Below are 20143 nucleotides of genomic sequence, written 5' to 3' on the forward strand. Positions count from 1 at the left end.
ATTTAGAGTGAATCCACAAGTGGGTGACCCAGAATGGTGATAGAATTTCAAATGATAACTTATTTGTTTGAAAGGACTAGAAATGTGCAACCTGGAGAAAAAAATAATTAGGATAAATATGTCTTCAAATATTTAAGGGTTATTATGTGGACTAAGGATTAGATTTGTTCAACTTAAAATCAGAGAACAGAACTAAGATCAAGAGTGGCAGTGACTTTAACGAGAAAGGCATTCTTAAAGAACCTTTAAGAACTTCATTATAGGAAAGCAGGTTTTTATTCAATATTCAAATAAAATCTGCCCCTCATTCCTCCCCCCCTCAAAAAAACTCCAACTTCCTAACAACATAAAGAAAAAATTCCCAATAATTTGAGCTATTCGAGTGATGGGTTACTCTGAAAAATAGTAAGTAGTTCTTCACTAAACATATCCAAGTAGCAGCCATATCTGCAAAGGACATTAGAAATATGATCCATATAGCTATCTTCCAAGGACACTAGAAGCATGATCCATATAGCTATCTTCCAAGGACACTAGAAGCATGATCCATATAGCTATCTTCCAAGGACACTAGAAGCATGGTCCATATAGCTATCTGTCAAGGACACTAAAAGCATGATCCATATAGCTATCTGTCAAGGACACTAGAAGCATGGCCCATATAGCTATCTGTCAAGGACACTAGAAGTATGGTCCATATAGCTATCTTCCAAGGACACTAGAAGTATGGTACATATAGCTATCTGTCAAGAACACTAGAAGCATGATTTATACTTTGGGTGAAGGTTGGATTTGATGACCTTTAACATGCTTTTTTACATTCTAGTTCTATGATTCTCTGACCTATGATATCTGAGCTTGTTTTTAATTATTTCCATCATTTAAGCAAAATATTCATTCCCTGTACCAAAGAATTCAGGGCTTAGGGTAAAGGTCAACTCAGTACCTCAGAAAAGTAGTTCTCTTATTTATTTCCTCTTACTATTTCATTGTGACAGCAATTCACTCTTGTTGAGTTAATTGAGAATTATTTTATTGTAGTTGTCAAGGATTTATCATTTTTTATTAGGCTAATGGGCCTCCCTTTATGGACAGCCCAGTTTCTTAAACTATCAAAAAATAGAGATTTTAGAACTGAAATTGCTCAGTTTTATTACTCGACATTCTATCTCCATTACATTTCTTTTACCATCTCCTTATCCCTCACTCACTAAGCTACAAGATCTTGCCATCTCTCTCCTGGCATAGTGCTTTCTACACAGTATCCATGCTTCTCATCTCCTCAACTGTCCTCCATGTAATTGCTGAATAATCTGATTGCACAGACAGAATAATGTCAGTATCCTGACCCAAAAATCTTCACTTGGCACATACTCCATTGTCTTTTCCAGCCTATCTTTCCATGTTCCCTCAAATTTGCATTGTATCTCCTGACTCAGAAGCTGTTCACCATGTCTGAAATATTCAATCTCAACCCTTAAGAATTCTTTTCCTTCAAGGAAACTCAGATCTTTTAAACATGGAGTGTTCCTTGGTTCCCCTAGTTATTTGTATTCTCCTCTTAACCTTGTATTTGAGATCATGTTTCTATATCTCTATTTAAGTATAAGCTCTTTAAAGGCACAACTGGGTTTGGGGGTAGCGTGCAATGTAGTGTTCTCCTACCCTTGGGGGACCTCAAGTAGAAGCTATATAACCATTTTCAGGTTTGTTCTATAAGAAACTGCTCTTCAGGCAAAAATTGGTCTAGATTGCCTCTTTGGAAGCTTGAGATTCTATGATTCTGTGTTATATGAGAGGTCTCCTGCCACTAGGATCCAGGTAATAATAGTAATCCACATTTTATGGAACTTTAAATTTTGCAAGGGGCCTTCTTCACGATGATGTAAGATAGATAAGGCAAATATTGTTGTCCCCATTTTATGGTTGAGAAAAGTGAGGTGTTAAGACTTGCCAGTAATCATATAAGTGTGGGAGCAGGTGTATTGAGGCCCAGGGCTCCCTCCCTTCTGCCATTCCTCCTTTCCCAGCTGTCCCTGGTTATCTGAGAGTTTGTGGCTCCAGCATCCAAGCTGGGCCCCCTTGTTCTCCTGAGGAATATGTCTTTTCTGCAGCATTTAGTTTATACTGACAAACTCTTTCTCTTTCTCTAATGGTGCAGTCTGTACTGCCCAGGTGCTTTGGGTGCGTATTTATTTATCCTCCTCACTAAAATCTTGCTGTCTTTCATGGATATTCCTTATTTAACAGTAAACTAATGCGACATCTTGGGTTTCATGTGTGTATGTGTCAGGGACTGGCATAATTACCCCAAAGTTATCATGTATGCAAGCATGAGAAATTGAGAGGAGAAGGAAGAAACAGCTTTATCACAGGGTAGTCAGTTAATTAGATTTCACTGCTTCACTTGTGCTAAATAGATCTGGGACGGGATGGAATTGGAATCATCAGGAAAATCAAGTGCCCAACAGCCACCACACAAAGAACACAATAGAGTACAAAAATCTGGGTCTTTGGGGAATTTGGGCAGGTGATTCTATTGCTGGCTCTGCCGTTAATAAGCCCATTAGGCCAGGCCCGCTGCTTCTCTCTGGATGAGAAGAATGGACTGGGTGAGTTTTAAGGTCTCTTCCAGTTCTAAAATCTGATAGTTCTATGAAGAATGTATTTTTTTTTTTCACCCCATCCTTTCTTCCAAAAATTCTAAGCCTCCAAATAAATAGCTTTTGGGAAGCAGTCTTGAGACTTTTAAATTTTTTTCTCTTCTTTCATCTTCCAATGTATGGATAGCATTTCTCGTGAAAAAATAGGAAAAAATGGCAACAGTGTTTTTATTGAATTACAGTTTCTTATAGGAGGAGTTGTAGTAAAATTAATTTTTCAAAGAGTAAGTTATCTGTATTCCTTTACCAACCACAGCTTTGAAACTACTGATGGCCTTTGTATAAGTACGTGTATACACATTTATATGTATATGTATAAATATATATCTATATGTGTCTGTATACATATATATGTATATATATACATATATGTGCATATACATTCATGTGTGGATAGATATGTATATACATGAATGGATGGATGTGTCGTTCTTGACATGTGGGTTAGATTTAAATGAGGGAAAACTGTGCAAAATCATCCAGCCTCACTGGATGGATAGACAGATGGATTGTTAAGACATCTGAAAATGAAAAAGAATTTCATCCATGGCATTGAAAATTCCTTTTTATATTGAGCTAAAATCTCCCTCCCTATAGATTCTCCCATAGAAAACAAGCTGGTTTTTTGTTTGTTTGTTTTGTTTTGTTTTTTGGTAAGACAGCTCTTTAAATGTTAAAGATAGCCATTATGCTCTCCTTTGGCCCCTCTGTCCATTCCTGTCTTAATCCCTTTCCTTCTTTGGATATACTCCAGATGGGTTCTGAAGTTCTTAGTTCAAAGGAAGCTGCAATATAAGGAAGACCTTTCTAATGATCAGAGTTGTTCATAAATTTAATGAATTAAGTGACAAATTCCCTCCAATGAGAAACATTGGTGTAGAAGCTGGATAACCACTTATCAGAGATCTTGTAGAAGGAATTATTCTGTTGTATAGGAGATTGGAACACATAATCTCTCACTTCCAAGGAGAGAAGGAACCAATTTAACATTGCCTTTCCCATCCCAATTTCCCATTTGCTTTTCAAAAAATTGAGATGGAAAATTCTTGGGAGCTCTGAAAATGAGGACTGAAAATAACAAGAGTATCCTCATGTTAGATCTCAGCTATACATGGGAATGAATTATTTTAGGTAAATGGTGCTGATTAGTATTGCTTCTAATATAAGTTTTTAATGAATAAATAAATGTGAACCCTTATTGATTATAGTGTAGCCCTTGAGTAAATAGCAGTATATTAGGAGTCTGGTTCAATTTGAAGACTTTATCCAGAGCTTTTCTTGTGTTATAGTAAAAAGGGCATTGAATACAAGTCTGGAAGATAGAGTTCTAGCCTTCACTCTGCTGTCTCACTATATGACTTTCGGAAAGCCATTTAATCCTTGTGCCTCAGTTTCCCCAATTAGATGATATAATTGGACTGGATCATCTAAGAGTCTGATATTCTCAGAATCCAAGATTTGTATGAATTAGCTTAAAAGAAAAGTATCCAAACAGTGTTAATGATATAGTTATTTAGGGATAAAAGAATGAGTGTAGTTTGTAAAGTCAAAAGGAAATAAGAGAATCACCCCTCTCATATAAGGGCCGGCCTTCATTTGGTTGACAAATATTCAGAAAAATATGAGAAATTGTGTATCTTGGCCCTGTGGCTGGCAGGGCTGTTCCAAAGAAAGGCTGGAAGTCCGAGCATTACAGCCGACCAAAAGGAAATTCTGTGATGTGACACCAAGATAAATAAAGATTGTGAGCACATAAGCATTTTGGGACCTGAGGTCACTTGGGGAGCTGCCCTTGCTTTTTTTTTTTGCCTTCCTACCTTGGAAAAAGGTTAATTGCCTCCACTTTAAAGTCCCTTCCTGCTCTGACAAAGGGAATTCATGGGCCAGTCCAGCCTCTGTGGCTGGCATTTAGCAACAATAGAGGAACAGAACCCAGTAGGCCCATTCCCTGGTGCTCTTGGGGCTCCACTGACCAAAAATGGGATTCAGGAGACTGACCCTAGAAAGTTAATAATTCGATATTTTTGTAAGCATAATAGTGCTCAGTGGCTCTAAAGTCTAACTTCTTCTCTTTTCAGTTTATAAAATGTCTTTCTCCTCAATTTATTTTAATCACACTAAGTATAGCTCACTTGAACTTTCTATTAGTTATCCTGCACAGGGAAAGAACACTCACTACTAAGGGGATCAGGGAAGGCCCCCAGTAGGAGGTGACCCCCAAACTGAGACTCAAAGGAAGCTAAGGGTTTGAGAGGCAGAGGTGAGGAGGAAGTACACTTCAAGCATGGGCAGCAGCATATACAAGGGCTTGGAGGTGGGAGATGGCATATTGAGCTTTAGGCAAAGGCAGGAAGCCTCATAAAGTGAAGAGGACAGAATGAATCGGGCAGGGCCGTCTGTCTGCTTCAAAGGCAGCAGAGAACCCCGGGAGTTCTTGAAAGGGGTGGACAGGGTAGTCTGTAAGCTTCAGCAAGTCTGTTCTGTTAATTAAGTGGAAGAGAAGTCCAAGGGAAAGAGCTGGGACCCAGAGCCCATTGAGAGGCCACGTTGGTGACGGGACAGATGCAGAGATGCAGTGAAGAGGATGAAGGATCCCCCAAGGCTCTGAAGCAGGGAACTAGGAGGAGAGAAAATTCATTAGTATTGGCAGTAGTGTTTGAATCTGTGCTCCTAATTGTCAGAAATTTAAAATGTAGTTTCTTGCATATTGAAGCTAAAAAACTGATTGTAACATGTCCATTGTGTTGTCAGATGATCACTTTTATTCTCCATCAGACTTGGACCCTCTAAGTCAGACCGAAAAGGCTTTCTCCCCAACATTGTGAGATGTGTCTCACTTTTAGAAACTTAATTCTTGTGAGTGATCCTCAGATCTCTTTAGTAACAATAGCTCCCCTCTCTTTAAGATGTTGTTTTTCTCATTGGGCCATTCAGATCCTAGTCATGGTATATCATTAGCCATGAAGTCATAGAAATGAGACCTTCAAGAGAACTTAGGTCATCTTGTCCAGTCCCCTTACTTTCCAGCTGAAGAAACTCAGGCTCCCCCAAAATGAAATGATCTGCTCATAATCAGTTCACCAGAGTCAGTTCTAGAACCCAGAAGCTCTCCGCCATACCTCAATTGGCAGTATTGCTCAGTTCTTTTTCCAGGGCCTGTCCCCAACTTCTAACCATGATTCTTTCTACAGTCTTAAAGTTTAAAAACTATTCTTTTGCTTTTGGGTTATCCTTTTGTCTGAAAATAGCAAGAAATGCCTTCTACTCTAAAACAAAACAGTTTTTTTCTTACTGTCCTTTACCCTGAATAAGAACAACCGGTCTTCCTCATCCTAGCACATAGTTCATGTTGTTTTACAACATATTTATAAATATGTTCTTCTAAGATTGTACCTGTCTATATCAGTTAAAATACCTTACATACAAAACATACCTGTTTTTGCCTTAGTTCACTCGCCTTCATTCTTCAAATTTTTGTTTTGATTTAACATTTAAAAAAAACCTTTTGAGTTCCAAATTCTCTGCCCCCTTCCTTCTCTCCAACATCACTGAGATGGTAAGCATTTGATACATGTTATATTTGTGCAATCATGCAAAACAATTTCTATATCAATCATATTGTAAAAGAAAACACAAACACAAAGAAAATGAAAAAATAGTATGCTTTTAAAAATGTCTTTGTTTTTCATTAGTTAAATATTAAATAGCAAGTATGTAACACTTTGAAGGGCTTATTAAAGAAGCTTTTGATCATTTAGATTTTAAAAATAAGTGCCATGAGGGCATCTTAAAATTTAATCCTATTAGGGAAATTATTGGTTCTGTTTCTCTTTTTTGTTAATATTTTCCTCCTGTGTAGCTTTACTGGGATGAACGCTCCCTCCACCTGTGCCAATCAGAACCTCTCCACTCATTTGCATTCTGTGCAACTATCTCCTCATCTTTTAAATAAATCTTCCATAGAGGATCCATCCTGGGCGCTGGAGAGACCTTCCTCTGTTTTGTTTCTAATATTTAGAGATTAACCAGGATGACCTTATGGAGATAGTCATTTAAATGGAAAAAAGATGATTTGATTGAAAGAGAGAGGTATATGAGAGAACCTGAACTCTCAGAAATGACACTCTCCTATTTAACTTTAATGAGCTTTTTTTAAGGGGGCAGTGGGTGGAGGAGAGAAAATTCTGGGAAAAAAAGAAACAGTTGATAGGAATTAGATTGAATAAATTGTCAAGTCTTCTCATTTAAAAACAGGGCAAGTCTATGCTTGATCGAGGTAAATATGTTGGACTGATCAATAGGTCAGCAGTTGAAAACCCTGTGCATTCTTTTGCAGTTCTGGCAGCTGCCGTGTTTGCTTTCCGAGCAGTAAACCTGATGGAGGTGACATCGCTGGCGGCGGCCGAAGTAAGGATAAGTTTCACTTAGGCGAGAGCAGATAGAAATACGTTCTGAAATACTGCCAACCAGAGCAATTTCAGCTTCAGATGCATAAAGCGTGTGCTATTACTGTTTCATTTTTTAAATTTACATAAAACCGAAAGGTCTGATCTCAAGAGCATATTTAAATACTTAAGCCTTCTTCATTCCGTGATTAAGGGCCTCTTGCGATAGTGTCACGTGATAATATCGTAAGCATTATATGGCTCCTAATATCATTGTTGACCCTCCAGTTGTTGTTGTTGCCGTTCATATGAGTGCATTATATCCGTGGGATGAGTAAACAACTTTATGGCTATAGCATTGAATTGAATGTGTATATTTATATATACATAGATGTATATACACACATAGGTAATACTTGTTTTCCATCAATTTAAAAAAAATTCTCTGCCAATTATTTAATGGCGTTTTCCTCTGCTATATTTTATATGTCAATATGATTTGAAATTGTGAGTCACAGTGTTACTAAATCTATTATTTTATAGAAATATAAATTCTATCCTCCCACTAGCTATCGTTCTACCTTTAGTTAAAGGGAGTGAATATATATGAGTCTTACAATTGAATAGATATTATTGTTGCCTCAGAATGATTCACTTAAAGTCATCCCTTCCTTATACCAGTATAACGGGATGAGGATTCATAATGAGCATTTATTTATAGAAACAAACTGAAATATTAGACCTCTTATAAACTCTTGCTATCTTGTATATTTCAAGTTGGGGTAAAGTCCAGCTCTCTTCCTGACAGCGTCTCAGCTTTTTGCATACACGTTGAAATGGAAGAATGTAAGAAGAAAAAATCAAAATAGTACAGAGTCATTTAACTGGAGTGATTCGATTAAAAATAAATTATTAATCATAAATGATAAAATGAATAATTGAAAATAAAAATATAATTAAAAATCGGGGCGCTAAGAAGACAATCTGGGATGATTATTGACACCGCTACGTCGCTGCTGCGGCATTTGTCGTTGTCTTCTTTGTCATGGGGTTAAAAGGCTTCTCTTTGACATTTCTTTTTTGTTTGTTTCAGGCCGTGCTCGCTGATCTTTCCACTTTAAAAGTCATGCCTCTTCTTCAAATTTTCCTTTTTGCTACTGTCACTTGATCTTCTCCCAGGTCACTGACAACACACCTCTAGTTTTTCATTAGAAACTAATCATGAACTATGCAAATCTCTGCATAAAACCAAAATTAACCTCTGCATATCAACCAATAAAGATCATGTTCCCTTTGCAGTTAAACCCAAGTAGTTTTTCACTTTCTAAAACAATAGCTTTGCACATCAAATGTTGCACTGCATGCTGCTGAATTTCATCAAAAGAGAAAGAATTTTCATGATAATATGGAGAGATGCTCACGTGTGCATAATGTATATATGTATCAATACATATAAATACTGATCCGTAGAGGGCATGTAACAGTATATGCAATAAGTAATGAAAATACTGTAATAAACTCTGTGAGAGCTAATGTAGCTCCTATGATGATTCTCTTACATCAGGTTAAAGATTCTTCTCCAGATAATGTATTATTTTGTCTTTTGAATTGGCTTTCATTCAAAGCCAGAGAAAAACTTGAATCGGAAACTGCCTTAAATGAAAATAGAATTTTAACTCTTTGTCCATATTTTCATCAACTTCTCTTTTTAAAGGGGGTCTGATCGATCCTTCTCTATTTAACTTCACCCTTAAAAGAATTCCACTGTCAGAGGACAAATACGATAATCTCCATATCATTCCCTCATTCAATTTGAAAAATCTCTGGAGAAAATGAGGTGCCTTTTTTGTACTTCTCTTGTCTTCCTCATCCTGGTCAGGAGACTTGGTGCTGCTGTAGTCAGTTAGCCCAAACTCTGCTGCCTTGGAGCTCCACAAGGAGTGCGCTCAAGTGAATGAAAGAACCAGGAGCATGGCTAACTCTGGCGGTGTCTCAGCTAACTATGTTCACGTCCAGAGCGGAGCCACCGAGAGAACTAGAAGTACATGCAAGTTGTCCTTTTGTTCAGAGCTAGAAAATCGTGCAGTGTGTAAGCAGGTGCATTTTGATTGTGGTTGAATGTGAAAAGGCATTTTTTGTTTTTAACCCCCAGATAAGAGATCTGCCATTTCTCTTAATACGGAACAAAAGTAGATAAACAAAGTAAAAAACAGATATCCCTTAGGTTCACAATTAAGTCTCAAATTAGAGCGATTAATCATTTCATCAAAAAACAGCCCCTGAATAGATGTACACTTTTTTGTAGCTTGCCTACTATTTCATTAAATTATATCCAAAGATCATTAATGAGTCGTTTATTTGTAAAGCGTGAATTATTTAAGATGATTTATGAGGTTTATCATCACTGAAGCAGTTCCAAGGATTAGCAGGTAAGTATGATCATTATGGCTAAAAATATATATTTGCTGTATATTGCTATTCCCTAAATTTGATCTGCCAAGATAAAAATTTTGAAAATTCAAAACTTGTGGTTGATTCTTCAAGAAAATTGTTATAAGCATAGAGTAACATCATTTTTCATTTTTTTGATTAAAGCTTTTTGTTTTCAAAACATATGCACGGATAATTTTTCAACATTGACCCTTGGAAAACCTTGTGTTCCAAATTTCCACCCCCTTTTCCCCCACCCCCTCCCCTAGATGGCAAGTAATGCAATACGACATAATAACATCATTTTTTTTTAAAGCCATAAAATGTGAGAGACTTGCCCTAAATTCTTAGCCTTTTATAGATCAGAACCAAATTAACAAAAAAAGAATGCTTTCTCCCCTCCTTCCCCATAACCTTATCTGGAACTATCTGAATTTCTGCCATTTTTGATACCATTTTTCTTCCTATTCTGTTAATAATTTTAATACAGAATGTACTCCAAATCTCAGTACTTCCTAAAACTTTTAATAGCTTAAACACATACTAAGACTTTGGGAATAGTCTTCATACGTGTGGTAAATGTGCAATTCTGCTCATTTTGTTGTGCGTCATTTGACTATGATAGCACTTTGGGGATTTTGCTCCACACAACAACCCTAGAAGGTAGGTACTATTATCATCTTCATTATATAGATGAGAAAATTGAGTTCTTAGTGGTGCTAGTAAAATGAGTCAGGATTTGAAATCCAGTCTATCTGCTGGGCCATGCTATGGTCTCTGTTCCTGTTTCCTCGAGTGCTATGGTTGATCTTTCATGAAGTCTATCAGCCTTAGTTCCTTTGAGACCCCACCAGTTGGGAGCTGACAGAGTAATCAGGTGGTGCCATCATGGTTTTTACACCCAAAGCTGATCTCCTCCCAAGAATTCTAAAGTCAAAGCTCTCTGTACGAAATACCCGCCTCATTCTCTTTTTTCAAAAGTACTACTTTTGATGATTTGTGTTTTTATCTCCTCATTTCTTCAAGTTGCTAGTCTTTAGGATGACCACTGACTTTGTTTCTGAGAGTAGGCTTTCTTGACCTTCAGCGCACTGGTGAAGCCTGTAGACCACTTGTTGGAATAAGGTTTTTAATTACATAAAACAGAATATGTAGAATTACAAAGGAAACCAATTCTATTGAAATCCAATTATCATTTTTAAAAAAAACTAAATTCATGGACCCCATCCCTGTAGAGGCCACCTACCATCCTCCAGAAGTTCAGAACTAATAGCAGAAACTCGGGAATCTAGTGTAATTCTGCCCCTAACCGGTTGTGTGACCTTGGGAGAATATTGAATATTTCAGGGCATCGGATGCTTCATCCACAAAAGGAAAATAAATGATCCTATTATGTGATAGGGATTCTGTTAAAGGCTGGGGATTTCAATACAAAAATGAGATCATTCCCGACACTAAGCCAGCATTTTCAAGGGAACAGTACACAGGTCTTGAAGATGATAATGAAGATTGGGGGAATCAAAAGAAAGGTTTCTTGACATAGTTGGCATGTGAACTGAGCCTTGAAGTGAGCTGGAGATTTCCAGGGGACAGAAGTGAAGAATGAGAATAATCATGGGATTTTTGGTGGGGGGAGGAGGGGAGAGAGATGAGATTATTGTAGTCATGGGAGTGTTGGGGGAGGGGAGAGAGAGAACTGATGTAAAGGCATAAAGTAGGACAAGGGCTGATGTGTGTGGGGAACATCAGTCAGATTTAGTTAGAACATTTTATTATAGAATTTTTATTGTAACTCCCAAAAAAGAGATCTGCCATTTCTTTAACGTGGAACAAAAGTAAAGTTAAAAAAAAAAAAAACAGATATCCTTTAATTTCACAAGTCTCATTAGAGGTGTTAATCATTTCATCAGAAAACAATTATAGAACATTTATTATAGTTTATAAGAGGCAAGGTCAAGTGGAATCATCTTAGAAAGATAGGTGGCCACCAGATTTTGCAGGATTTTAAAGAACAGTGGAGTTTATATTTTATCCTAAAGTCATTAGATATTTTTTGAGCAGGAGAAGGATATAGTCATGGCAGCTGTGTGGATGATGGAGTTAACTCACAATTTTGAGATGTGACTGGGGTGGGAGGTGGTTGTAGTGTTGCCTTGAATCCCTGTCAAGACATCCTCTTGGTGCCATTAGTCCTCTTCAGGAATGATGAACAAGAAGTCCTAGATTGGAGGTTGAGGGAGTCATTCCTTATTCCACTCTATCTAACCAGCCCCGGATTGTTTTATTTCATCCAGTCATCATCCACCAAGATATCAGGGTCTCAAGACAAATCTTGTTGATTTGTTATTTGTATATTTCCAGTACCACTGTGCACAAACTTCCCTCTCCTTTCTATCTTTTGTTAAGAGAAAAAGAAATATTGACATTGCTTCTGGAAAAAACATAGCAATTTACTACTCTATTATTCTACTCAATAATTCTGTAGATCAGAGCTCCCTTCCCTAGACACTATTCCCTGATATTCTCCTTGTAGAAGAGTTGGTACTTTTAGATTTCTATTACTAGTTCTAACTTTTAGATTTGTATTACCAGAGTTTAATAATTCCTAGGTCCTGGAAGGTGCTTAGTAAGTGCTAATTGGTTGTCAGATTGAAGGGAGGTAGATTAAAAAAAAAAAAATCCTAGGAGGCTGTTATAAATGATGAGCCCCTGAAGAGGGATCCTTATGGTTTGAGTACAGGGAAGGTGACTGGGATTGGATATGGACTGTGGTCATTTGCATCCTTCATTTAGACTAAATCTCTATTGTCTTGGTGATCTCTGCCATGGCTGCCTCTCCACTATTGGGTCCTACATCTAGAAGAAGATTACTTCCAGCTGTCAAATCACATAATCTCAGTTTCCTTCCAGGTCAAAACAGTTACTGTTCCATCTAATGAGAAACTCTTCCTTTAGAGAAAATGAGCTCCAACCTATCAATAGCCTTATATCTTCCAGTCTCCATCAAAGTGGTTTAGCCCTGATGCTTGAGACCAGCTTGGTCCATTTCTATATTCTCATTGGGCATAACTGGCCCAGTTTCTGGAGCTCATCTGTAGAATGGCATTGAATCAGATGATCTTCTGGAGTCCTTCCAGCTCTTAACCTTCTGATCCTGTGATCTTCCTATTGTGCTATAGGGAGGAGGTACACTGTTTGAAAGAATCCGGACTGTGTTGCCCGCTGTTATTTCCAGCCCAAGAAATGATGAGGACATGCTTATTTGCATAGAAACTGCTGTCATAAAGTTCATTTCCAAAAAAAAAATATTGAAGACATAAGGAAATGTGTTTAAGGACATCACAAAAAGAGTTATGATACCGAGATTTCATTAAGTACCACCTGAAATAATGGCAACATTAAGAATTTAGGGGCAGAAAAAACAAAGAGGTAAAATCAAAGGCAAGGAGGGAAGCCTGAGCTCTACTCAAGTGAGAAAAGGTTCAAGGAAAGTCTTGGAGAGAGGAAGTCTGCCGAGCTTGTGCAAAGTCATGGCAGCTTCCATATTCTTAGACTCTAGGAAAAGTCAGGGCAGAACATAAACTTTTCCAGTCAAAGTAACTCTAGCTTCTAGAAAATCTTTTTTTCAGGAAAAATGGAGAAGAATATCTGATATGTCCAGGAGACATATAATTGCTTAAGAGGTCCACTTTCATCCTCTTCCTCAGTTTTGCCAGTGTTAATTGATTTAAATAGCAAGTTAGAGAAGCTTTTGGTGTAAATGTCTGCTTGAAGATGACTAATATTCAGAATCTTTTCTATTTGGGTGTAGAGAGGTTAGTGAGAAAATGTTGAATGTCTGAAGACAGGAAAAATATAAGAGGAGGATGTAGGACATTTTGATGAATTGTCACTTTGCTAAGGGTGGATTAGTTTACCTTTAACAGAACATGGACAAACAAATACTACCACAGGATATTTTTTGTCTTTTGAATCTTGGAAGTTGTCATTAAATAGAATGACAAGTGTCAATAATACTTTGCAAGATTTATGAAAGTTGGTTTTCGGGACAGCATGGGACAGTAGGGAATTGAGAGCAAGCTGTGGAAGGAAGCATTAACTTCAAGTACTACTACTGACTGTGTGAAACATGTCACTTATTTTCTCTGTATTCTAAGCAACTTGAAGGGACAGATGGATGGATGGATGGATGGACAGATGGATGAATGGTTGAAAAAATTTAAAAATCTAGTCTCCATATTTCAAAGTAGCTTGTAAAATATAACAGTGCCTCCTGAACCATCACCAGTCATCTTGACTTTTGTCTTGACACTAGAATTCAATGGCTCTGGAGGAGGGAGTAAAGCTGACAACTTTACTCAACTCTGCTTAGCCAAAATCCAATTCACTTGAAAGTCAAGACATCATGCTCATGATCCCCTTTGAGCATAAAGGGCAAACACCACCATAACAAGACCATAAAGAAGATACCTATCGGCTTTGGAAAAGGGAGGTTTCCTATCCAGGAGATCCCTACATCAGTGCAATCTCAGGCTTGGATTCTATTACCACATGACTGACTTTCTTATAAAGAAACTTTGCTCCTAAAAGTGGCAATGACAAAATTAGGAAGATCCTAAGAATTAACTGAAAGAAAAATCATTGTTTTTTCTCTTTAAACACATTTTTACATTTTGTTTTTGTTTTTTTATTTTTCCATTCAGGAATTTAACCTGCCTTAAGACTGTAGGAACTACTTAATTAAACATTTGTTAAAATTGTCTTGTTTAAAAAAAAAGATATAAGATAAATGGAGAGAGAGTTGGTCTCTGTAAGGAAGATAGAAAAGATAAAAATGGGCACATGATTTAGACACTAAGGATGATACCATAAGCAAATTATGGGAGAATGGAATAATTTACCTGTCAGATCTATGGGTAAGTTATGACCAAACAAGATAGTATAACTAGATGTAAAATAGATACATTTGATTGTTAAATTTAAGTTTTGCAAAAACACAACCAATGCAGCCAAGATTTGAAAGAAAGCAGAAAGCTAGGGGGGAAATTTTACAACAAATGTTTCTGATAAAGGTCTCATTTCTCAAATATGTAGAGAACTGAGTCAAATTTAGAAGAACATAGGTCATTCCTCAGTTGACAAGTAATCAAAAGATATGAACAGAGAGTTTTCAGATGAAGAAATCAAAGGATGACAAATAGTCAAAGGATATGAAGAAGCTTTCAGATGAAGAAATCAGAGCTATCTGTAATCATATAAAAGTTCTTTAAATCACTATTGATTAGAGAAATGCAAATTAAAACAACTCCAAAGTACCACCTTAGATTACCAAATTGGTTTATATAACAGAAAAAGAAAAATGATAAATGTTGGAGAAAATATGGAAAAAACTGGGACACTAATCCACTCTTGGTGGAGTTGTGAACTCATCCGATGATTTTGGAGAGCAATTTGGAACTGTGTCCAAAGGAATAAAACTCTGTATACTCTGTGATCTAACAATAGCACCACTAGGTCTATATCCCAAAGAGAATCTTTTTTAATAAAAGAAAAAAAAAACTATCCGTACAAAAATATAACAGCTCTTTTTTTGATGGCAAAAAATGGAAATTGAGGGGAACTTGTCAATTTGGGAATGGTTGAAAAATTGTGGTATGTGATTTAAAAAAAAATTAATAGGATGCTTTTACTGTAAGATGGAAAGATTAACATGAGCTAAGGCAAAGTGAAGAGAGAAGAACCAGCAGAACAATGTAGACAGTGTGATGATTAACTATGAATGAGTTAGCTATTCTCAGCAATGTAACAATACAAAATAATTCAAGGAACTTAATTTGAAAAATGCTATCCATCTCCAGAGAAAGGACTGATGGAGTCCGGATGCAGATCAAAGCATACTATTTTTTTGCCTTTTTTATGTTTTTTTTTATCTGTGTTTTCGTAACATGTCTAATATGGAAATACATTTTGCATGATTGCACATGTATAACCTATATCAAATTTCTTGCTGCCTCAGGGAACGGGAAGATGAAGGATGAAAGGAGAGAATTTACAACTCAAAATCTTTTTTAAAGAATGTTAAAAATTGTTTTTATAGACAATTGGGGGAAAATAAATATATTTTTAGAAGGTGATACTCTGTATTAGAGAGAAAATCTCCTTATCTGGGAGTCCTTTTCTAATGAAATAATAGGTCCTGTGCATCTTTGGCTAATCCCTTCCATATTGGATTGATTTTTCTCTACTGTAAATGATATTCTTGAGTGGGCTTCTGAAGTCCTTTGATTTTAAACCCTATCATCCAGAGATCATAATGAATAAGTCTATGGATCTGAGAGGCTGGGATATGGGTTAAGTTGTAGAATCTCCTATTTAAAATTAGATGATCTTCTCTATCGAGGGTGTTATTTGGATATGATTTTGCTTGAAAATAGAATTGTAGTTTAAATAATTTATGCCTTGAATAGAAAACAATGTCTAATTTTCAGAATTCTCCAAAAAGGAATTTTTTAAAGTTACTATCTTAAAAGCAGTAATATCATTAAAAAGAAAAAAAATTTAAATTATTTATTGCCCTATTCAAGATAGATTCAGAAAGAATATTAAATGTAGTATCCATAATTGTTTAAGAAGTGCCCTCACAATATATAGGAATAAGCAGAGTCCCACAGAGGAAAGTTCCCTATACATTAGGAAATAATCCCCTATCTTTCAGAGGAACCAGGATATTCTGACTGCTAATAGTTCACTCAAGGACAGAAGGCCTTGGCTGTGATGGAAGGGATAATGCTCAGCTCAGACATGTGGCTGGGAGGACAGTGCATTCATGTGCTCCAGGATGGGCACATTCTCTGAAGCCTGGGGAAGAATACATTTCCATCTTCAGGTAAGCTATCTAAAATACACTAGAGGCCAAAGCATCTCTGATATTTTTCTGCCTAAGAACCTAGAGGTTAATTTAGGTTGCCTCTTTTTTTCAAAAAACAAAATATGAAATAAAGTAGAGAATTCAGTTCATCAGGAACAGTATATGAATACTTGCCAGAAATATGTGCCCAGTGAAGAAGTCAGAGTAGAATTCTGATTTAAAAACTAGAGATTATTTCTTTGTACTATTTCTATAAAATATTACTTTCGATAAAAATACCTCCTATTATTTCTATGAAAAGATGTTTTATGTTACAAATTATTTCCTTTAAATAACAAGCAAAAAAAATGACAAGCTAACCATTCTTAAATATTAATAATAAGTGTGCAACTTTATCAGTCTGTGAATCCCCTCAATGAAAATTAGGATCCATCCTTGTCTGTCTATCCTGCATAATTCTCATCCATGTCCTCCCAAAAACTTGTGGCAAGATTTGCTCCCGACATCCTAAGTGTCTTTCTCAAGTTCTTCAAACATGGCGAAAGTACCAGTGGAATCCAAGTGCTGCCCACCAGTCTTCCCTTGCTCTTGCCACGTGACTGCCTCATATATGTTTTTGCTATGACATCTCTGCACCCATTCTTCTTTTAAAGTTCCCGGTTTGTAATGTTTTGCAGCCTGCTCAAATGCCTCTCCATTGCCCTTTGTATGGTTTCTAGGTTCAGTTCTTTGGACAATAGTGTTTTATGACTCATAGACACATAATGATAATAATGGAAGAATATTAGCATTAAAAAGGCAGGTCTTACTAATACATTGTTGGTGGAATTGTGAACACATCCAGCCATTCTGGAGAGCAAATTGGAACTATGCTCAAAAAGTTATCAAACTGTGCATCCCCTTTGATCCAGCAGTGTTTCTACTGGACTTATACCCCAAAGAGATACTAAAGAAGGGAAAGGGACCTGTATGTGCCAAAATGTTTGTGGCAGCCCTGTTTATAGTGGCTAGAAGCTGGAAAAATGAATGGATGCCCATCAATTGGAGAATGGTTAAATAAATTGTGGTATATGGATATTATGGAATATTATTGTTTGGTAAGAAATGACCAACAGGATGATTTAAGAAAGGCTTGTAGAGACTGACATGAACTGATGCTGAGTGAAATGAGCAGGACCAGGAGATCATTATATACTTCAACAACAGTACTATGTGATGATCAATTCTGATGGACCTGGCCATCTTCAGCAATGAGATGAACCAAATCAGTTCCAATGGAGCAGGAATGAATTGAATTAATCAGCTATACCCAGCGAAATAACTCTGGGAGATGACTAAGAGCTACTACATAGAATCCCCAATTCCTCTATTTTTGTCCACCTGCATTTTTGATTTCCTTCACCGGCTAATTGTACACTATTATTTTGCTGTACAAAAAAAAAAATTGGACACTATTTCAGAGTCCGATTCTTTTTGTACAGCAAAATAACGGTTTGGACATGTATGCTTATTTTGTATTTAATTTATACTTTAACATATTTAGCATGTATTGGTCATCCTGCCATCTAGGGAGGAGGTGGGGGAAAAAGGGGGAAAAATTGGAACAAAAGTTTTGGCAATTGTCAATGCTATAAAATTACCCATGCATATAACTTCTAAATAAAAAGCTATAATAATAAAAAAAAAAAGGCAGGTCTTAATTTCATGGAGAAGCTTGGAGTCATTAAAAGCACTTTGCTATTTCCCAAAGGTGGCACAAGGAATAAAGTGCTGGATCTAGAGTCAGGAAAACTCATCTTCCAGGGTCCAAATCTGGTCTTGGATACTTACTAGCTTTGTGACCCCTGAGGAAGTCATCACACACTGTTTGCCTCAGTTTCCTCATCTGTAAAATGCTCTAGAGAAGAAAATGGCAAAACACTCCAGTGTCTTTGCCAAAGAACATCCCAGCAGGGATCACTAAGACATTACTGCAACAGTCATGACATTACTGCAACAGTAACTGAACATTTCCAAAAGGCAGCTACTTTTCGAATGTTTGACTCCAGGCCCAACTGATTGTCTGCTTGCAAGAATCTGTCAATGATACAATGACCGCTGTGTTTGATAGATTGTCCATTCAACGGCATATGATCTGGACAATTTGTTTTCTTTATCCACTTGCTTTTTTTTTTTTAATCATAGGATAATATATTTAGAACTGAAAAGTATCCGAAAAGGCACCCAGTCCAAACCCCAGAAAGAGACGGAAGGAGGCTGTCCCTTTGCCAAGCCTCTGATCTGGGTCATCTCTGTCTACATTTTCTCTCTGACTTTCGTCCATGCTATCAGCTGAAAGTCATCTCTCTTCAGGTGACTCCCACGTCTGTGTCTGCAGCCTGAGTCTCCCAGACTGCTCTCCTACATCTATTGTGTAGTATTTCAAACAAGCGGTCTCATAGACATCTCAAAGGATCCAGTCAACCTCAATAAGGGATACCATGCTGTAAACCTGTACTTGGAGGCTGAGAATTAAATCGAATAAACTAAAAATCGAAATCCTGTGGCATGGAGCCTAGGGCATGGAGCTTTAATTAAAATAGCTGAGTAAACCCTGCTGCTTTACAATGGGAGGAATGAAGAAGTGGACGTGGGCTCCAGGTTAATGACACAAGACTTCACCTCCTAGTCATCGAGAGCACATTATAAATTAAGGTTTCCTCATGCGCTTATGCTTTCTTAGGCTGTTCCACCTCTTCAGGGCGTGCCTGTAAATACATCCCAATATCTCCCATTGTCTAAGGCAGGGGTGGGCAGCCTGTGGCATGGGTGCCACTGAAAAGGACCCGGGGCAATCGGGGTGGTGTTCTACCTTTCCCTGATGCCCACGCCCCTTTCTTTTATCTGGAACTCTCCTCTCCCTCCTTTTCTACTTCCTCCTTACCTACTATCTTACTCCATTTACTAGCTCTTTCTTACTCCATTTACTAGCTCTTTCCCCTTTTTCCCCTCTACCTTTTCATGAGTGAGGATTGTCATTGACTTACACGGGCACTGTTCATTTACCCTCACTGAGGGATCAGAAAGCTTCGTCTCCATGACCAGAACTGACCTTGGTCACTTAGTCTCCTTGTTTCTGTAGATCAGAACTGAGGTTCCATGAGGTCAAGGGACTTGACTGGGACTCACACAGCTAATAAAGTACGCAGCCAGGTTTGAAACTCTGGCACGTTGCTCCCAACCCCAGCCTTCATTCCTCAACTCCACGCTGACCTTTTGATGAAAAGCATCTGGACTTCTCTGTACTTCTTCATTCCCAGAAGACCTAAGCCACACAGCTGGCATCTTAAACAATATGAGTTATTCACCTAAGAAGCGCCAGTGGAGCAGGCATTTCAGACAAGTCATGACCGAGTTTGTGCTGCTCTTCGAGCTGGCAAGATGTGGGAGATGCAAGCTTTACCATGATGACTGCAATTTGGCGAGCCCTAACACGCACGGTGCTCACACTAGATTATAATTATAAATGTTCGCGTCTTTTCCAGCAAGACCAAAGCCATCAGCACGACTGGCATTTGTTGACTCCCTGGAATCTGTGGAGTGTCCTTGAAGAACGGCATTGGGAAATGTGTCAACTCAAAGTTTAGATTGTGCTCTTTCCCCCCTTCCCCACCAACATACACGGGTATTCTTTTTTTATACATTGTGGAACAAAGGTTAGGTTGCTGTTACTTCCTGACAGCCAAAAATGTCCTTGTGTTGTGGTCAACTGGCCCTTTTTGGTGTCTAGAATTTCAACTAATTTGAAGATCAAACTC

The 20143-nt window shown here is 37.5% G+C and overlaps 1 protein-coding gene across 2 annotated transcripts in view; it reads left to right on the forward strand.

Moving 5' to 3' along the window:
- TBC1D19 (TBC1 domain family member 19) overlaps positions 1–9390 on the forward strand; it is a 97277-nt gene extending 87887 nt beyond the window's left edge. For both annotated transcript variants that reach the window (XM_051964595.1, XM_051964596.1), the window contains exons 20-21: positions 7000–7070; positions 8142–9390. In XM_051964595.1, the coding sequence (XP_051820555.1) occupies positions 7000–7070; positions 8142–8216 (146 nt within the window). In that variant the 3' untranslated portion in view covers positions 8217–9390. The remainder of the gene's footprint in view (positions 1–6999; positions 7071–8141) is intronic.
- Positions 9391–20143: the final 10753 nt, after the last annotated feature.

This window comes from Antechinus flavipes, chromosome 6 (genome assembly GCF_016432865.1).
Source record: "Antechinus flavipes isolate AdamAnt ecotype Samford, QLD, Australia chromosome 6, AdamAnt_v2, whole genome shotgun sequence".
In the NCBI taxonomy this organism is placed as follows: domain Eukaryota; kingdom Metazoa; phylum Chordata; class Mammalia; order Dasyuromorphia; family Dasyuridae; genus Antechinus; species Antechinus flavipes.